Raw genomic sequence first — 13,907 nt, 5'->3', positions numbered from 1 at the left:
TATTTCACTCTATCCTGACAGACCTAAATTAAGGCCTATTTATAGTCTCAGTCTTTTCATATGGAACAACTCATAAAATAACTTCCCCAAAGTCATAGGAGTCACAGATCTGAAGTAGAAACTAGAACCCACTTCTCCAAACTACTTCAGTACTCTGTCCAACACACAAATTACTAATTGCCCACTGGAAAATATCTCTATGTAGGTACCATTGATCATCAGGGAATTTTGAGCCTTTGGGAAATTATTAGTCTAGAGCAGGAGGCCTGGTTGTTGATTAAACAGAGCTGCCACTGGTTAGTGTTAGAGCACACAAGGTTAGATGTATAGAAGTGAAGCAACGACCAGCAAATAAAGAATGTGCAGTGAGGCCCTGTTAACTTCACAGGTAGGTAAGCATGGCTCAGTAGATAGAGGACTTAAGAAGACAAACAGCTCATTTGTTTCTGGAGATTTAAAAAAAATAATGACATTCCATTGTTGCAGGGAGACTGCAATTTATTATTCAGAGGCAAACAAGTTAGAGAGAAATTTTTGTTCAACCACACTGCGATAGACACCAGAGCAAGGTATTACCTTGTTACATACACAGGAAGGCTGGAGGAGCTGGATACATTTGTTTTTGATGTGTTAGTATCTTTTATTGTTTTAATGACACTCCACTTTTCCTTCAAACTTTTGTCTTCCTGGATACTTTAGAGCATAATTATTGGATGTCTTAAAACCCTATCACTTTGGCACAGTTATTTTCATTAAAATTTTTATGTCATGTCCCAACTCCCAGAATTTGGATCAGGTCTGTGATCTGATCCTCAAGCCCCTAAACCAACCGAAGTCTTTACAACCCACTGAGCTCATTAGTGTTATTTCAGTTTACCCACTCTCGGATGAAAAGAGACCTTATATCTAATCTAGACCACCTTTATTTCTCAGCACATCCCCTCCATGATGTGTGCCAAGTGGCAGTCTAGCCTGCATATCCCTCCAATGATGTGAGACTTCCTGCTTCCTGAGGCATTCCTTCCATCTCTGGGCACTCCCTAGGTAAAACTCCTCAATTTTAGCTCTGCAAACTGAGATAACTCGTGAGAACTTTCTGATGTCATCCTTTGTGGCTTGGCTGTAGAGTCACAAATGCTCACTGATATCATTTGGCACGTTCTGCCAAAGTGGCCAAGTGTATCTGCTTGTTTAAACAGGGAGGGAAATTTATACTAAAGTTTAGTTCTAAAGGAAGAAACCTTGACATTACTAAGAGTGACTGACAGAGGATCTTGCAGTCTGGGTGGAAGATGAGCACAGAGGACCTTCTGACTCTGACGTGGTTTTGAGGTTATTTATAAAGCCAAGAAGACACTTCCTGTGTAGACCTCTTTTCTAACAGTACTCAAGTCTTAGCAAAGATATCTTCACTGAAAATAGAGATGATGTCTTCTCAAAATGAGGATTTGATGCTATGTTTTTCATATTGTCATCTCTGGCCAAGCCACCTTAGAGACCCATCTATAAATACATAAAATACTAAATCTTTGAGAGAATTAAGTTATAGCTTAGCACAGGCTTTGGTATCAGAGGTGAGAGCTTAGTAAAACTCAAAGAAACCTTCAGAAGCAACTGTCTGCTTCCTGTATTCTGATCCAGTGGGTGGAGACACAGAACTCAGTTTCTCCTTCTGAGATAATGCTACCTTTATTGTCATTGGGTTGTTTCTGTTTTTGTCTTTGTTATTCCTTTTACCATTTGAAGGTATTTATAAATAATGAAGAGATCAAAAGGGAGGCAAGCAAGTGAATGAGGCCTGAGAGGATCGTAAAGATTCACTACCTGGAAAGTTCCCAACTCAGTGGTATTTCTTTGGTTTTTGTTTGTTGTTTATTTCTTGCGTCCTCAAACTTGTAACTTGTCAGTTTGTTCAAGAGCCATGCAATCTCTCAGAATGTGTGCCTGGGGTTCCTCCAGCTGGTTTCATATAATTAGCTGTTAACCAAAGCAGAGCCAATTTGGGTGATTCCTTCATCGGTAGACTGAAAGACAGGGTCACCCAAACCTGCTTGGACAGGGACTACACTTTCTTGGCAAAAATGAGCTTTCATTAAATGGTGATGAAAAGATGAGAGAGAAGGAGCTTCCTGAGATCAGCTGAGTATATCTGGCACAGGCACAAGGGGCATGGAAGACAACTACTTAAGGGTTAGGTCATTAAGGCTGTGGATCCAAGGGAATCAATGGAGCCCGGATTAGGGCTATTCTGCTGTTCTGAGAGCTTTAAGACTATAGGCGAAAAAATAACCAACAACTGATGTATGTATAAAATAATATATGTATTTTCCCCTACCTCACCGCCACAAGCTTTCTTTCCTATAAAAAAAGGAACCACAATTTCTCCAAAAACTATTATCTTAAAGAACCAGAGTCTGAGGTATCTGGCCTAGAGAAACAATCTAGATTTTAGCCCTTAGGGGCCCCTTAACCCTGGGAAGGGTGGGGGATGGGGTGTTAAAAAAAAACACTAGACTGCTTCCCATTTTGCCATGAGGTCTGAATGATTGTAGGATCTTGCATATGGGACTGCAGGACCTAATTAACTGAAATCTCCACTGTACCAGATGCTAGGGGAGAGGGGTGGCCAGATGTCAGTAATTCTTCTTCACCAAGCCTCATACCACAGCTGTTAACCAGAAGTAGAACGGCTTCTTTAGGGTTCACTCCCTTGTTATTTCTCCTGCTTACAAATGGTTGAAAGAATTTTAGATGAAAAATGTGAGTTTCTTTTGTATAGCCCAGGGAACTAGGTTCAATAGCTTGTAATAACCTCTAATGGAAAAAAATATGAAAATGAATGCATGTATGTATGTGCATGAATGGGACATTGTGCTGTACACCGGAGACTGACACATTGTAATTAACTGTACTTCAATTTTTTAAAAAATGTGGAGGAGGAGAAACAAGAAGTGGGGAAGGAGGGAAGTAATTTTTTCATGACAGAATAATGTGCCTTAGACAATTGAGTGTTGTCTGCATTTCAGTTCAGATTCTTGTATAGTTCAAAGTTTCTTCTTATTTGATCTAGAAGAACAAGGATGAGCTAAGATTATACAAACCTGAAATCATGGCCCCGGGAATTTCATACCAAGCCTTGGGATATGGCTTTTGGTAAACATCTTTCCTCCTTAAAATTGCCAGGATGGAGCTTCCTGTCAAAACTGTTACCCTCTTTCTTGATGACAAATTAAAATAAAGCTGCTGGCAAAGCTTTTTTTTTTTTTGGTAACTGGATGTCCTATTGTATTGTTTAATGGCCTAATCCAAATCCATGTTTTGTGGATCTATCTGTACAATGCCTTATTTTATTCTGACCTTCAGCATTAGTCCTCATAAAACCAAAGAGCCAAGTCACTGAGTGGCCAGATCCAGGAGGAAGCTTTTTCTGTATCTACATGGATGTCCTTTTGAATAATTGAGCAGAAAAAGCATGGTATTGTGAAATATCAGTAAATCATTGAGGCAGCTCTAGCCAATCTCCTGGAAATTTTGTTTGTTTTTCTCTGGTCCCAGATGTCCCTCCAGGCTCTGGAGAGGGAAAAGCTAAAGTAGTGTCAGAAACGAGGGCAATGAACCAAAAAACACTTAAGATATGAGGTTTATATTTTTACCACTTAGAGAAAGCCCACATCCCAGGGAAAAAACAACTCTTACTAGAGTTCTTTGGAGTAATTCCCTAAAATGTTCCTGGAGGGAGCAGCTAGAGTGTCTGAGAGTCTGGCTCCTTGAGCCATAGTCAAGCAGACTCTGCTTGCAAGGACTTCCTATTAATAAGTCATCCTTGGAATCTCTCCAGTGAGTCTTGAGGTTCTAGGCTAAAGCCCCAGATCAGCCCCACTCCCAATGAGGACTTGCAGAACTTGTCCAAAACACTGGACCTTAGTATTCCAGACACAGGCATTCACACTCTCAACCTTGTCACCCTCACCAACCCAGTCTCAGCACAGCACTTACTGTCTCTGGGCCTTTCTCATAGTCAAGCAAGACTGATGCAGCCACACAGCTCTGTGAGCTGCTTCCATAGTTGCCGCCACATGAAGTCAGCAGAGCACCACAACAGCAGGAAGAAAAAGAGGGAAGTGGGACCAAGACACAAACATCCTGTCCCCACTACATCAAGTGGCTCCAGCTTGAGAACCAGGGTCATAGAGCTGATTACTTATGTGGGACAGACCTGCCCAATGGCTCACAAAAACTCATCTTCATCTTCTCTGTAGTCTTTGCTAGTGAGTGAGCATCTTCTCCTGAGTCCAGGGACTTAAATGGTGCTATTCTTTGACTTATGAGGCTGGTGACAGGAAACAGTGACCGGAAACGGGCAGTTGCTGAACCACGATGAGCTGAAATGTATAGGACAGGGCCCAGGCAGGAGTTCTGCTCAGGGGAAAGTGAACACCAGCTTGCTGGAAGTTCCATCTCTTTCCACAGACCAGTTTAAGAGTGAAGGAGCTGAGTCAGCTGGAGCTGCCTGCCACGTTCAGTCCTCACCACCTTCTCAGGATTTAGCCATGACCAGCTCTGTTCTTCCTTGCAGGGCTTGGGGATAGTTCTCGGGTTATGTCTCACCTTGTATATGATCTCTTCCAGCTAAAGATCTCCTCCAGATAGGAAGAGGGAGAGACCTCCCGCTTTGGCAGGGTTCCCCAGCGGCGCCGGCCCCCTAGGCAAGAAGCTCGACGCCTGCTCAGCCCTTTCATCTTCTCTTCCATTCGGAAGAACTCAGTCAAGGCCCGGAAGTACTCCAAGATGACCTCGTGGCTCCAGGCTGGCAAGGGCTCTTGGCGCAGGAAGCCACAGTGGCCTCCATGGCGGCTGAGCAGGAGGAAGAAATAGGGGTTGCTGTGAAAGAGTTCAGTTGGCAGAAAGTGGTTTGGGGGCCCGCACACGGGATCATCAGCACTACAGATACACAGCACAGGTACAGCTGCCTCGTCCACATCCCGGAGGGGGTCGTTGTGGTCCCAATAGGTGTCCCAGCTGATGGGGAAGCTCTTGGTGTGGCAGAAGAGGGTCTCCTCAAACTCTCGCAGGGAACGGCTCCTGAACAGTTTTCCGATGTCCACTGTGTCCTCCAGGGCGGTGGCATACCTGGCAGCAATAAGTTGAATGGAGAAGGTAGGAAAGAGAGGGAAGAATTAGGGAAAACAACTGACAGCAGAAGTCACAGAGTGGCAACCCACAGGCCAGAGTCAGAGGCTTTCTTTGGCCATACAGTCTATTTTAAAACTTCCATTTCATTGTCATCAGTTAAATGCAGCTATCTGGCTTCTCGGGGGAAATAAGGAGATCTGGTGAAATGGGCTAACATTCCTCATGGTAACAATCAAGGTATTTCCTCCCTCCTTCCTGTGTTACAGTTCCTACCAGGCCTGTCATTCATGGCATTACCTGTCCAGCCCTGGGGCATTTGACTTTCCAGGTGCTGAGCTACAGTGACAGCTCTCCTTTTGACTCCAACTTCTGAACCTCTATAGGGAACTTGCAATGAACTGTTACCTCCTGAACCCCTCTTAGAAGAACTCACTGACTCAAGCCAGCAAAGTGACATTTTACTTTAAGTTGTAGTAGTTAGTTTGTTCTTTGAAATTTAATATGCTGTCCAGATGATAACAAAGGAGTGTGACCTTGATCAGCGGGGCAGGTATTCCTAGAGAGGGCTGAGTGGCAGAGGAAGTGACTGGGAGTGTACTTAATTTACAGGGTGAGTTTCCAAATAGGAACCTGAGAGCAACTGCTCTGGAAAAGAGGGACATTATTGCCGTTTCCACCTCCATGGAGAGGTCCTGGAACATTGACAAGGAGGCCAGGATGGGCAGCTCAGAACTTTGTTTGGATTAATCCAGACTTAGCCAGCTGAATTTGGATAGATGCCTTCTGCAAACATTCAAAAAGATTTGCCCCAAGTTGACAATCCCAAATTTTCATAGGCAGGGCAGTTCCTAAAGGCCCAGGTTTCCTTTCCACTTCCCTCACCTGATCCTCCAGCTGGTACCCAGGGTCAACAGTGATGGTGGTCATTTGGGGATGGAAATTGGCAATTAAGCCATGTGAGAGCATCTTGCCCCTGGACTGTTCTGGCAGCTCTGGGTTGCCATGGAAGCACATGGTCTGTTGTTGAGTTCAGGGCTGACCTTTTCAGAACAAGAGGCAAAATGGGGCAAGGAAAGAAAATCACAGTTGCTACCATGTATTGCTGCCAGGCTAATGCCAGGCCCCTCACTTTCTTTAACTCCTATTACGCTTATAACCATCTTGTATTATTAACTCCACTGAACTGGAGAAGGATGTGAGGCTCAAAGGGGCTAACTAAGTTGCTGGAAATTCAGGATTTGAACCCAAGTGGGTCTGACCCCACATCCCAGGTCTTTCTGCCACACCACACTGTTGCTATTACGTCTTTGACCTCATTCTGCCATCTCCTAGGAGAACAACGGTGTAAGCTGAGGCCTGGTTATTTGCTGTGGGAGTGTCACTTAGGTCTTCTCAGTGGAAAAGTCTCCCCTTTCACCCTGACGGTAGGTTACTACCTTCTAAGAAAATTTTAAAAATTATATTTAAGTATTCTTTAAGTTTTTGTATTAAATATTGAGTACATACCTAGGAATATGCAAAGCATTTGTCAGATCTAAAGAATTTTAACAAATACCACCAAATTTTTTATTTCTGTCACCTCCAAGCTCAGAGACCATAAGGAAATATTCTGGACAGATCATCAGTAAGCAACTGCTTCCAGAGCCCTCTTTGCTGATTTCACAAGCTATGGACTAAGTGATGTACGAGTCAGGTGCTGCCTTTGCTTCTGGTGGGTCAAGTGCTCAGGTTGCTAGGATACAGTGGGGCTGAGGTGAGGCCAGAGGGCCCCAGGGCAGGAGTCCCTGCTTTAGTTAATGAAGCTGACTGAGTCGTCTGTGGCTTTCAAATCTACTTCCTTGATTCTGTCCAGACTAGAGGGCTTGGACGCTTCAGAAAAACGTGTGAGAACTTTACCCCAATTGCTCTAAACCTGTTTGATTCAGTACCAGGCAGAGCTGTTTCTCCGTGAGCCCCAAACCTCTAATCCCCTCCCTGCCAGTCTGCAGCTTCCGTTACCCACCTGCTGAGGGCGATCTTCTGGTGGAGCAGAAAGCCCCGCTCGTAGGGCCAGGGCAGTCCGGCCTCAAACCACTCGCGGCATCGTAGCACCGGCGAGATGCAGGCGGCGCCGGTCACGTAGCTGGAGGAGCCACACTCACCCAGGTAAGACAGCAGCAGCGCCGAGCCTGAGCCTTCGCTCACCGCGAACAGCGGAGCCGCGGGGTGTCGGAAGCGGATGTAAGTGATGGCCTCCTTGAGGTCGGACGGGTCCCCGAAAGGCTGCAGCCGGGGGCTGACCAGCGGGCAGTCGTGGTGGCCTCGACGGTGGAAGATGACCGGGTAGTAGCCGCGCTCCAGGGCCAGCAGGCAGAAGCCGAGGACGTTGCGGGTGAGCCGTCCCCACGCATTGGGGATCACCAGCAGCACTGCCGGGAGGCCCCCGGCGTTGGTGAACCGATGGCTCCGGGCACAAGGTCCCACGACCCAGTCCAGGGCCACCAGCCCGTCGTCCGCCAACTGCAGGTACTCCCGGGCCAGCTCAGGCCCCGGCCCCACTGGCAGCACGAAGTGACAGAGGGTCTGCAAGTGGGGTCCGGAGAGCCAGGACCGCGGGCCGGGTTCCAGCGCCGCCGAGCGTCGAAAGGCGCGCAACAGGCACTGGGCCAGCGCCGACGGCTTACAGATAAGCCTGCATCCTCCCGGAAGCGGCTCACGCCCGTCGCTTAACTGATCTGCGGGGCTTCGGCCATACACCTCCTCTTTGTGGCCCTGGCCCCCGGCCCCCGGCAAGGTCCTCGCTCCGACGGCGAGCCTCCCGGGGCGCCGCAGCCACGGGGCGAGAAGGCCAAGCAGAGCGAGAGCGGCCAACAGGACGAGGGCGGCGCCCCACGGCGGCATCGCGAGGCGGGAGAGTCCCCGGCGAGCGGTGGGCGGCAGTGCGGGGACGTACCCTCCGCGAGCTCCCGGCTCTGTCCGCAGCTCCGCCCGGCCCCGGCGGCTGCCCAGGGCCTTTCCGCGCTGGGGGGCGGGGCGGGGGGGGCGCGCTCCGGATTGGCCGCGGCCCCGCAGAGGCAGCCAGTTCGGACCCGGCTCCCCTCACCCGCCCCCCATTCCCGCCCCCGGCCCTTTGTACAGCGATTGCGACAAGCGGGAGCAGAAGGTGAAAGGAGCCGAGGCCACGGAGAGGGAGCGAGGATGCGCTGGCGAGCGGGAAGGGAGTGGGGAGGGCAGCGAGCCGAGGAGTGGGGTGTGGGCAGCAGAGAAGTGGGGGAGACTCGGAGACTGAGGCTTGGGGGAAGACGATGAGTCTCAGAGTCCTCTGTCCCCGTCCCTCCACCCCGTGGGGTGTGTAGGGTGTGTAGCTGCCGGGGAGACCCTGCGTCGCTGAGCCCTCAGGAGCCGCTATAGAGAAGTAGCAAAAGGAAGACGTGAATAAACCGCAGCTCCCGGCGTGGGCTCCCGGGCTTCCGCCGGGCGCCTTGCAACTGCAGCTGGAGCCACCAACCGCGTCTCCGTCCCCGAACTCGGCTGTGCTCTCTGACCTCCATGTTTGTCTTGGCTCCGCGGGCATCCCCAACTGCCCAATAACCTGGTCAGGCGGGGGTCCGGCTCGGCCAGCGAGAGCCAGCACAGGCGTCGTGCCCCGACGGCGGGTTTGCAGCGGGAGGCTAGAGAGCCAAGGAATACTCATTCCCTTTCCTGCATCAGTACGCTGTCCCGATCCCCCTGGGAGTGTGGGACTCTCCTGGAACCTGGCTTCAGGTAGAGGAAATCAACACCGCTCCCCAGGAAGCACTTCCCTAAAAGAAACAGCCCTAAACCTCCGACGATAAGGTGGAGGAAAAGAAGTACTCAGGTGCCCTTCCAGGGGCGACCTGGCCATGTCAGGGAATAAATCACAGCCCATCAATTCAATAACTGGCAATTACTGGGGAACGAGAGAAGGATAAATCCCCCCATGTAAATCACGTGGGAGACGTTTTTGCTCTATTTCAAAGTTTTGGGTTATGCATCTCAATCTTCACCCTCCACTTGTTTTCCCATCTTTCCTCAAAATTCTGAGCTGGGCCAAAAAGAAGGGCAGCGGGGACAAGGCAGGAGAGTAGGCGCCTCGCTTCAGGGGACGTCCGGCTTTCGCTCTCTGCTGGGGCTGAGGCCTGTGCTTCCTCTACCTCAAGGTGACCAAGGTCTCCTGGGACCCCGCTGACCACCGCTGAGCCAACCACGAGAGCGGAGGCTGACGTGGGGAGCAAAGCAGCCCCCAGCCCGGTTCCAGTTTCCCGGGACTTCTGGGCCTGGGGAGGGTGGAAGCCTGATGAGACCTTCCAAGGCTCCTCCAGGTTCGGGCGCTATTTGCGAGGGCAGGAGTGGGATGAGCTGAAGGGGACCCTTTAGAGCGGGGACCTTCTTCTTTCCACAGCTCGGACTTCGTGATTCTGCCCCTCTTCAATTTGCAGGTCACATCGATGAGTCTGAAGCAGGTTTGCCGAAGGGGCGGACCCAACTTCCGTCCTGGGCCATACGGTTCACAGGGATCTCATTTCCCTCCCTTCTCCCGGCTCCACGATCCCACCCATGCGCTGCAGCTGCGCCCTGCAGGCCGTGGAGACCCGCTGGGACCAGTGCCAGGGCGAAGGAGGTGGTCCCGCCTGCCTCCCAACGCAGTGCGCAGGACACCGGCTCTCACACAACTTTCCGGCTCGGGGTTGAGGACGCGTGCGCGCAGAATCTGGGGCTGTGGGCGGGCACTGGGGCGGGGCGGGGACGCGGCGGGAGCGACCCTGAGCTGCGGGGCGGGGCGAGGCGAGGGGCGCGCGAGCCTGGGGATTCGGAGCGCGCGGTCTGAGGCGGGGGTGGGACGGCGCGCGCGCGAGCCCGGGCCTACGTGGGCACGCGGGCGGCGCGAGGGCGCGGGGGCAGGGCGAGGCGGCGCGCGCTCCCTCGCTCGCCGGGCTGCGGGCTGCGGGCTGCGGGCTGCGGGCTGGGCTGGGGCGGGCCGGGATGGCGCCTCCTCCGCCTCCGCCCCAGCTGCTGCTCCTGGCAGCGCTGGCGGGGCTCCTGGGTCCCAGTGAGGTAAGGCGACCCGCTCCCGAGAAGCCTTCGGCCCGGGATCTCAAAGCGCTTTGCCGAAAGTTCGTCCTGAAAGGAGTAGCGTGCGGAGATGGGACTAGGAGTTCTCCCCCAGCGGGCTGGGCCTGGGAGGGAGAGGGCCGGGCCCTCGCCAAGGCCGAACGCCCCAGCTCTTGTGCGCCTTGAGCCTACAGGTGGTGGCTGAGCCGGCAGAGGAGGCGGGAACCCGTTGTCCCGAGGGCTTGTGGCCTCTGCCCCCACAGGTAGGGGCCTGGAGGGCGGTGGGAGAGAGGGGTGTGCAGGGGTAGCCCAGTCCCGCCCAGCTACCGTCTGCACCTCTGCCAGTTCCTCCGGTCCTCAAATCACCAGCGCCTCCATCCCAACGTGATGCTGTGGGCCTGCTGTCTCTCTCCGCTCCCATTGAGTTCCCCAGGGGCTCTAAGCTGTCTTCTACCCCCATGTATAGGTGTCACCAAGAGTAACCTACACACGGATGAGCCCGCGGCAGGTAAGTACAAGTAGGAGGCATCCTTGGTGTCTGCGCTGAAAATAGCGAGCTCCTTGTAGGCTTTTTCTGCTCACCAGCAGAGTTCTTTACCACTTCCCTGGGGAAGAAGCAATGTTCTTAGTCCCAGGACGGTAAGCCATAGTCTTTTGTCCTGTGCAGTGCTGTGTCAGGAATGTTGTTGAGTAGCTGGCTGTGTGGGCAGGAGGCTGCAAGAGGAACTCTGAAGGTAGCAGGAAAAAACAACCTATTCTCCAGCTCTGCTGTGTGACTTTGGAAGTCTCCTGACTTCTCTGGAGCCCAGTTTTGTGTAAGGGAGGTTATTAGTAATGTCTGTCCCCATTAGGAGTAAACAAATACTGTGGGACAGCACTTAGGAAAATAGGAAGCTGTAAGGAGTGTAGGTACCTCAGGTTACCAACCAAACTGCGGGTTCACCTTGTGTGGCTGCCTGTTTTCATTGCCAGTGGTCAGATAGCTTCTCCGTCCGTAGGGTTTTCCTTTTAAAATATCTAACTTTTTTTGCTCCTTGTAATAGCTCCAAGCCAAAAGAGCTCATGGAACCTACCTGATTCCTTTCCCCAAGCAGCCCTTTCATTCCACTGTTCAGAAACCAGTGGCTCCTTATTTTCCACTTTATCATGGCCATACTTCCCTGTCTGGTTTTTCAGGCTCTACCTAGTTAAGTAAACCTTGTCCAACCTCTCCAAATCTTTGGTTCCTCTCCAATCATATTGGTCTGCTCACCACACATATGAGTGCTAGGCTTATTCCCATGGCTGTACCACTGTTCCCGCTTATTCCCCACCCCTGGCCTGTCCTGACTTGAAGGAGGCAGCTCTGGGCCCTCCTGCCATCCATCCCCTTCCATCTTCAAAGCCCAGTGCAGGAGTCAGCTCTCCTTTGAGACTTTTCCTAATCATATCAGCCCTCATCTGTCACCTTCTCCGAATTTGTGTAATGTTTATAATTACCTTTTATACTTTAACAACTAATCACTTTGAATTTTGTTAGTTTGCGCTTTCATTTGCATTAATTCTGTTTCCCTGAGTTTCCTTTACATTCCCTGCAAGCGGAGTCCAGGTGTTCTCTTTTGGCATCTCCTCCAGCACCTGGCACTAGAGCTGTGTCAGGTCAGCTCAATCAAAGAATAATTAATAATTGATGAAGTGTTTCCATCCTGAGATTGTGCTCCTGCTGCCTATGTTCCCTGTATTTGGATGCTTTGGGAGATTAAATATGTAGATAAGGTCAATACACAGAAGACCTGGTCTCTAGTTGAGGGGTGCTTACCCTCTAGAGTGGGGACCTGTAGAGCCATTGTGGCAGGTCCAGAGGAATAAAGCTAAAGAATGTCATCTGAGTCTGACAGGGTTAACCACGCCTGCTGTCATGAAAGTTGTGAGCATTGCTGGAGAGGAGGGATGAAAGGAACACTTGGAGGCAAGAGGGAGTGCACACCAGTATCCCTTTATCCTTTCCTGAGCTCTGAAGATGGAAGGAGCATCTGGCCATCCTGGGAGCCCTTTAAGCTGGCTCTCCAGGATGAGAGAACTTGGGATTCTCAGCGAGGGACCCTGGCTTAATACTTACACGCCTTTCCTCCAGGCTGAGGATGTCAACTTCCTCTACCACCCTTGTGTCCACCCCTGGCTGAAGTTGCAGCTTGCCCTCCTAGCCCATATTTGTGTGGCCCAGCCCTCACTGGTGCCTGACTCCAGCCTCACTCAGGATCGGGTAAGTGGTTGATGAAAGGTGGTTGTCTGGCACTGGCAGAGGCTGCAGCCCCATGTGCAGGGCAAGGGAAATTCAGGGGCTTCCTCTTGCTTGTTCCTCACCTTCATCTTAGCACTAACAGTTATCTCCTTTCCTAGCCCCTGGTGCTGGCAGCATGGGGGGTGGTGCTGGAGATGGCATGGGTGGAGCCAGCCTGGGCTGCCCACTGGCTGAAGAGAAGGCGGCAGAGGAAGCAGAGGAAGAAGGCATGGTTTCGCTCTGACAGTTTTTCTGGGCCCTGTTCCTTGGTGTCACTGCCGGGCAGAGGGAGGCTGTGCTGGAGAGGGTGTGTGCAGGTGAGGGGTGCTGGCCCAGGCTTGGTAAGTGATGGGGTCATTGGGTTATCTGGGCAGAGAAAGGGTGACTGCTGTCTCTTCTCCTCGTAGGCCCCAGCTTTGGCCTTTGCTCTGCGAAGCTGGCGGCCCCCAGGCACAGAGGTGGTATCAAGAGGCCCTAGGCACTTCTTTCCCAGTGGTGCCAAGAGGCGTGGGCTTCGGGCTGCCCTGGGTCTCCAGCCCACCCCCTCAGCGCTGAGGTTCCCCTCTGTTTCCCCATGGAGCTTGGAGGCCAAACAGCCCATGTTAGGACCCCAAAGTGAAGAGGGAAATGCCCCATCTGTGCCCACAGTCCCCTTGCTGCCTGGAGAGCCTGGAGGCAATGCCAGCGCCAGGATAGAGGCTCAGGTGCCCAAAGGGCAAAGCAGCCCAGGGGGCTGTGCCTGTCCAAATCAGGCTTCTGCAGCCCCTCGGGCAGCAGCGCCTCCGCGGGCAGCCCGGGGCCCCACCCCCCGCACAGAGGAGGCTGCCTGGGCTGCCATGGCCCTGACCTTCCTGTTGGTGCTGCTCACCCTGGCCACGCTCTGCACACGGCTGCACCGAAACTTCCGACGTGGGGAGAGCATCTACTGGGAGCCCACAGTGGACAGCCGGGACACAGTGGCTGGTGAGAAGTGCCCCCTCCTCATCCACCCAGGCCCACCCCCACCATGGCTTCCCTGCCCCTGATCGCTCCCCACCCTGTCTGTAGCCGTACTGAAGCGGAGGCTGCTGTTGCCCCCTCGCCGGGTCAAACGCTCACGCAGGAGACCCCTCCTACCGCCCACACCGGACAGCGGCCCGGATGGGGACAGCTCCGAGTGACCTGCTCCAGGCCTGCCACTGTGGCAGGCCTGGCTCCTCCTCCCGCCCGAGGCCGCGACCTCTGCCACGTGGACCGCGCGCAGGGCCGCCCCCTGGTGGCCAGATGGAGCAGTCCTGCCTAAGCGCTGCAAAGGGGCTCGTCCTTGGTGTGTGGTTAGCCAAAATGGGGGTGGGGTGGGGAGAAAAAGGAGCTGTTTTAGCCTCCATTGTCAAGACTCCCATGTTTTTCTTATTAAATTATTTTAGTAGATCCTGGAGTTGAGCTTGGGCATCTGCCACAGACACACTGGCTCCCACCTGGG

At 52.4% G+C, this 13,907-nt stretch overlaps 3 protein-coding genes across 6 annotated transcripts; 2 read left to right on the top strand and 1 right to left on the bottom strand.

Moving 5' to 3' along the window:
• Positions 1–472: 472 nt before the first annotated feature.
• ABHD15 (abhydrolase domain containing 15) lies at positions 473–8,511 on the bottom strand. Its single transcript, XM_032457551.1, has 2 exons — positions 7,136–8,511; positions 473–5,130 (listed from the first exon to the last, which is right to left on the bottom strand). Exons 1-2 carry the CDS (start codon positions 8,011–8,013, stop codon positions 4,605–4,607), a joined length of 1,404 nt encoding a protein of 467 aa, XP_032313442.1. The 5' UTR covers positions 8,014–8,511; the 3' UTR covers positions 473–4,604.
• Positions 8,311–9,961, top strand: LOC116669301. The gene is made up of 3 exons (XM_032498649.1): positions 8,311–8,379; positions 8,532–8,877; positions 9,573–9,961. The coding sequence occupies exons 1-3, from the start codon at positions 8,311–8,313 to the stop codon at positions 9,959–9,961; spliced, it is 804 nt and encodes a 267-aa protein (XP_032354540.1).
• A 27-nt stretch (positions 9,962–9,988) lies between these two features.
• TP53I13 (tumor protein p53 inducible protein 13) lies at positions 9,989–13,855 on the top strand. 4 transcript variants are annotated; one of them, XM_032457554.1, is made up of 7 exons: positions 9,991–10,188; positions 10,380–10,448; positions 10,652–10,693; positions 12,299–12,427; positions 12,565–12,672; positions 12,853–13,408; positions 13,493–13,855. In XM_032457554.1, the coding sequence occupies exons 1-7, from the start codon at positions 10,117–10,119 to the stop codon at positions 13,603–13,605; spliced, it is 1,089 nt and encodes a 362-aa protein (XP_032313445.1). In that variant the 5' UTR covers positions 9,991–10,116; the 3' UTR covers positions 13,606–13,855. The 4 variants fall into 4 exon arrangements, with proteins under 4 accessions (XP_032313444.1, XP_032313445.1, XP_032313446.1 ...); XM_032457552.1 differs by having other exon boundaries at positions 9,992–10,188; positions 12,565–12,762; XM_032457553.1 differs by lacking the exon at positions 10,380–10,448 and having other exon boundaries at positions 9,989–10,188; positions 12,565–12,762.
• The last annotated feature ends 52 nt before the right edge of the window (positions 13,856–13,907 follow it).

Source organism: Camelus ferus, chromosome 16 (genome assembly GCF_009834535.1).
Source record: "Camelus ferus isolate YT-003-E chromosome 16, BCGSAC_Cfer_1.0, whole genome shotgun sequence".
In the NCBI taxonomy this organism is placed as follows: Eukaryota; Metazoa; Chordata; class Mammalia; order Artiodactyla; family Camelidae; genus Camelus; species Camelus ferus.
The sequence above is the reverse complement of the archived record's forward strand: the minus strand, read 5'-3'. Positions and strand labels throughout refer to the sequence as shown.

Coding starts and splice junctions, on each gene's coding strand:
- ABHD15 (XM_032457551.1), bottom strand. CDS start 8,013: ATGCCGCCGTGGGGCGCCGCCCTCGTCCTGTTGGCCGCTCTCGCTCTG. Junction 5,131..7,135: donor CAGAAGATCGCCCTCAGCAG/GTGGGTAACGGA, acceptor TATTGCTGCCAG/GTATGCCACCGCCCTGGAGG.
- LOC116669301 (XM_032498649.1), top strand. CDS start 8,311: ATGCGCTGGCGAGCGGGAAGGGAGTGGGGAGGGCAGCGAGCCGAGGAG. Junction 8,380..8,531: donor GGGGTGTGGGCAGCAGAGAA/GTGGGGGAGACT, acceptor ATAGAGAAGTAG/CAAAAGGAAGACGTGAATAA. Junction 8,878..9,572: donor CTCCTGGAACCTGGCTTCAG/GTAGAGGAAATC, acceptor TTCAATTTGCAG/GTCACATCGATGAGTCTGAA.
- TP53I13 (XM_032457552.1), top strand. CDS start 10,117: ATGGCGCCTCCTCCGCCTCCGCCCCAGCTGCTGCTCCTGGCAGCGCTG. Junction 10,694..12,298: donor CACGGATGAGCCCGCGGCAG/GTAAGTACAAGT, acceptor CCTTTCCTCCAG/GCTGAGGATGTCAACTTCCT. Junction 12,428..12,564: donor CCAGCCTCACTCAGGATCGG/GTAAGTGGTTGA, acceptor CTCCTTTCCTAG/CCCCTGGTGCTGGCAGCATG.